Source organism: Aplysia californica, unplaced genomic scaffold (genome assembly GCF_000002075.1).
Source record: "Aplysia californica isolate F4 #8 unplaced genomic scaffold, AplCal3.0 scaffold00015, whole genome shotgun sequence".
Taxonomy (NCBI): Eukaryota; Metazoa; Mollusca; class Gastropoda; order Aplysiida; family Aplysiidae; genus Aplysia; species Aplysia californica.
This window is the reverse complement of record NW_004797285.1, coordinates 1,240,202-1,244,406: the sequence shown is the minus strand read 5'-3', so window position 1 is coordinate 1,244,406 and position 4,205 is coordinate 1,240,202. Positions and strand designations below refer to the sequence as shown.

The following is a 4,205-nucleotide window of genomic DNA, read 5'->3' as shown; positions in this document are numbered from 1 at the left end:
TGTGTGTGTGTGTGTGTGTGTGTGTCTGTGTCTGTGTGTATGCTTGTTTATATGTACATGTATTTGTGTGCGTAATGTTGGTTTGAATGCAAGGCTAATGTGCTGTCTGTAATGAATACTGCCGTATGTCCTGAAGCGAGTTAATTAACTGGCATGGTAATGTATTTCTTCACGACCATTCTTAGTCATGTCAGCACAGATAATGTAATCACCCCTGTTGAACCAGAAAAGTGTTATTTTGCCATTGTGGGATCTTAAGGCGATATGAGGTATGTTACTTGATTACTGCTGCATTAGGAGGTACTATATAGGCATTATCTTCATTAGCTGATTTACATAAATGGTGAAAAAAATTAGCAAAATAACAAGCAAAGTATTAATAATTTAGGCCAGAGTTCAAAAGCATGAATTGATGTATGATAGAAGAATAACCGATGTAATCCCTGAAAATGTACTTGCTATTATTTTCCCTCCCAAGGTAGCTCACGTTTGTTGGCGGGTTTTTGTTGTTGTTGAGATAAACAAGTATTGGGAATGGGGTGACCATCATGGAGACTTTCAGTTTTAATTTGCTTATCTGTTAGAGTTTCAGAAACAGGGCTTCCTCAATTAAAGGAAGGTCAACACGAATATGTCTCACATAATTATTTAGATTGGCAAATAAAAGTGTGCCTTCAAGGTAAGAGGAAATTGGAGCACTACCTCTTTTTGGCCCGTTCTGGTAGTCAGTTGGTGCTAATACGTACTTGTTTAAGGAGATGATGCCAAGAGGAACGCCTGCTTTCAGACGTCTTCTTAATTGCCCTTCCAAAGACAAGCGCTAGAGCTAACAATATTCATAATTAAACTTTGTTTTTATCACTGAAATACCAGGTCGAAGGTACCGAACTCAGGTGGTCTCTGGATCTTAAAAAAGTATCGCTGGATATAAATTTAGATATAGTTTTCGTTATACCATTCTGATGTGGTGCGGTAACATTCTTATTGATCCCCCACTTTCAGATGTTCAGTTATGTTTTAAAAAGTATAATATCAGCACCTGGCAGTAAGTACAAAGACAACTATTGTGTCACTGATCTCATGCCTTACCAACATTCCGTTTCGACCGTTACTCCCCCCCCCCCTTGCTTCGTGAGGGCATGCTGTGCTGAGGAAGAAATGCAGAGAGACAGACACAGCAAAGGCACAGTTATGAATACGTTTTATTTTCAACGCATTAATCCCAGAATGATCTGATTAAACGCCTTTATTTTCTGAAAAACACAGCCGTAAGAAGGATTTATGATTCTTGAACTTACGGAACGAAAGGTGAAGTTGTGACCTGCCGATAGAGAAGTTGGGTCGGGCCCTACAATTGGCTACATTTATCAATCACCTGCATTTATGAGCGTTGCTAACAGACGGATAAGAAGTTTCTGCGGTGAAAGTCCCCCTCCACCTAAATATTGGTGAGTGGTTTCAATAGGCGTCTGTTTCAGTTTATATTATAATCAATCTCTTCCAACTGTCCTCAGGGAGGAGTACAAACAAGGGATCATGTGTTCACGCTCGCCGACATGCCAAAGTACTCCGCGGACAATTCAGATGACGTGGTTAACTCCGCCGACGAAGTGGACCAGCTGCAGCAACAACTGGGCGGTTATGGGCGGTACCAGATCCTGATCTACGTGCTGATTGGTCTGGTGTACATGAGAGGTGGTTGGCATGTGTGGATACCTGGGCTACAAGTCAGTAATTGCGTGTTTATTTATATAATATTGTTTGTCCTTATGTACATGAAAGCTCAGAATTGTTTCTTGCGTTGCTACGAGTAATTTGATTTTTTTGGGGGTTCCTGTTACCTTTAACTTTTGTAACTCTTGTCAACATGCTCTTATAAGTTCGTTACTCATCTTTCAATAACTCCAAAGTTAGACCTTTCTTACCACGCAATGAGAGCCGTTTCTTGAACATGGTGACTATGATATGCATCTGGGGTTTTCATACTCTAATAATAATAATAATAATAATAATAATAATAATAATAATAATAATAATAATAATAATAGATGTAATAATTGTTCTTATTTTCATTTCATTACTGTCGGCTCTTTGCAGCCATATGTGCCATCTCCGAGTCGCACCCTGTAATAGTGCTTGCATGTGACTTTGTAGTGGGCTTGTAAGTGTTTCATGCTCCCATTGACATAATATTCTCGATCCAGCTCATCAAGGGATTCTAGGATGACAGGGACACAGCATTCCAGAGGAAAGACAGGGATACACAGTGGATTAATAATTGATATGAGAGGCATCACTGTAAAATCAGACGCTCATCAAAAGGATGAAGTCGAAGGAACCGACATTGTTTATAGATTACATTTTGTTTTTGTTTTTAGCTCAACACCTTTTATGTCGAATTAAAAACACATTTCTGTATGGATTTTGCTGGAAAACGTTGATTAAAGGCAGAGAAAAGTAAATTTTCAGTTCCCAAGATCTAACAAGACATTATAGAAGTTTTCAAACATTGGCGACCATTTTCTCGCTACTTTTACCACTGAAACTAGGCTACCTCCACATCCTTCAATGGCAACTATATCGACTTCTATTCAAGATGGATGCGTAATTTTTTTTCATCGAAATCAAGGCAAATAAGTTTAACGTTAAGATCATACCAATAATTTCACATGCTCAAACATTAACGAGTGCCTGATTCCACCGCGTCGTGACACATTATTCTCCAGCCAATGGGATTCAAGCTCAGTTCTTTTAACCTAGAGTAAGTGATTGTGGAAAGCAACGAATCCACTAAAATTAGACGCCATACAAGTCCTATGACCAAGGGCACTGAGATGATGACCTCGGATATTTGAAGATAACAATGGACCACACACGGTTTCCAGTCATCTGTGTTGAAGAGAGAAAATAAGATGAAGCTTTTTTTGCTGTTCTGTTCATGATGTCATTGTTCACCATACAGCGGGAAGAAACGTTTTTTTTCCGGGGGGGGAGTGGTTATTTATTCAAGTGATTGTCTTGGACAGGTGGCCATTAAAGCAAGTTCAACTGAATATGTTTACACAGTCAAACCTGCCTAAAAGGAAACCTATTTATACATTGCACATATCATACAAGTGAGGGCAAAGGTGAAAAATAAAATCAAACCTAAGGGAATACTGGCAATTTGTGTGTAAAGATCCAAAAGATAGTTGCCGTCTACATCAGCGATATAGTTGCCGATGCTTTTCTCATAGTCAGCAAAAAACTGGACAGCATCTGTGCACTAGAGATGTAAAGAATCCTGGATTAGTTCTTGGTTTATAAAATAGAGAATTAAACATCAGGTGTACAGAATAAATTTGTTATGAAGACAAGATGATACAAGGAAAATGAATAAACAAAAACAAATAGATAACAATTTACAGACTAAACAGAACAAGATTGTAGACTGAAAATTAAATAGCTGAAACAACAAACAATTTGACAGGTGGATATGGGTATATAGACTGAAGGGGAAATAATGCACAATTAGCTCCACAGAGATAATCATGAGCACACTCATTCTTATTTTTAATCTCTCTCTCTCTCTCTCTCTCTCTCTCTCTCTCTCTCTCTCTCTCTCTCTCTCTCTCTCTCTCTTTCTCTTTTTTCCTATCTCATTCATACAAACAAAAAAATTAAAATGATGTATACATATTATAATGATAATAATATATATACATTTGAAAAAAAATGTGTGCATGTTTGAGTCTGCATAATTGTATGTGAATATAATATAAGCATATCTAAGCGTAAGTGAAAAATCTGCATACACATGTATCCATTGTATGTGTATGTATGTGTGTGTGTGCGTGCGTATGTGTTTGTGAGAGAGAGAGAGAGAGAGAGAGAGAGCGAGCGAGCGAGAGACAGACAGACAGACAGACAGACAGTTTGCGAGAGTGAGAGAGCATGTGTGTGTACCTGTGTGAGTGTGTGTTTGAGAGACAGACAGACAGACAGACAGACAGACAGACAGACAGACAGACAGACAGACAGACAGACAGACAGACAGACAGATGAGAGAGAGAAACAAACCATAATGATTATGACTGTGAAAAAGTATGTCTCTTTTGTGTGCAGATGTGTGTGTGTGTGTGTGTGTGTGTGTGTGTGTGTGTGTGTGTGTGCGTGCATGTGTGTATGCGTGTGTATACATCTGTGTGGGTGTGTGTGTGGGTGCG

General features: G+C 38.7%; 1 protein-coding gene across 1 annotated transcript in view; it reads left to right on the top strand.

Annotated features, from left to right (window-relative positions):
- LOC101861704 (organic cation transporter protein) overlaps positions 1 to 4,205 on the top strand; it is a gene marked incomplete in the record, with an annotated part of 24,627 nt that overhangs the window by 1,745 nt on the left and 18,677 nt on the right. Inside the window, 1 exon segment of the mRNA XM_005090292.3 lies at positions 1,515 to 1,727. Coding sequence (XP_005090349.2) covers positions 1,515 to 1,727 — 213 coding nt within the window.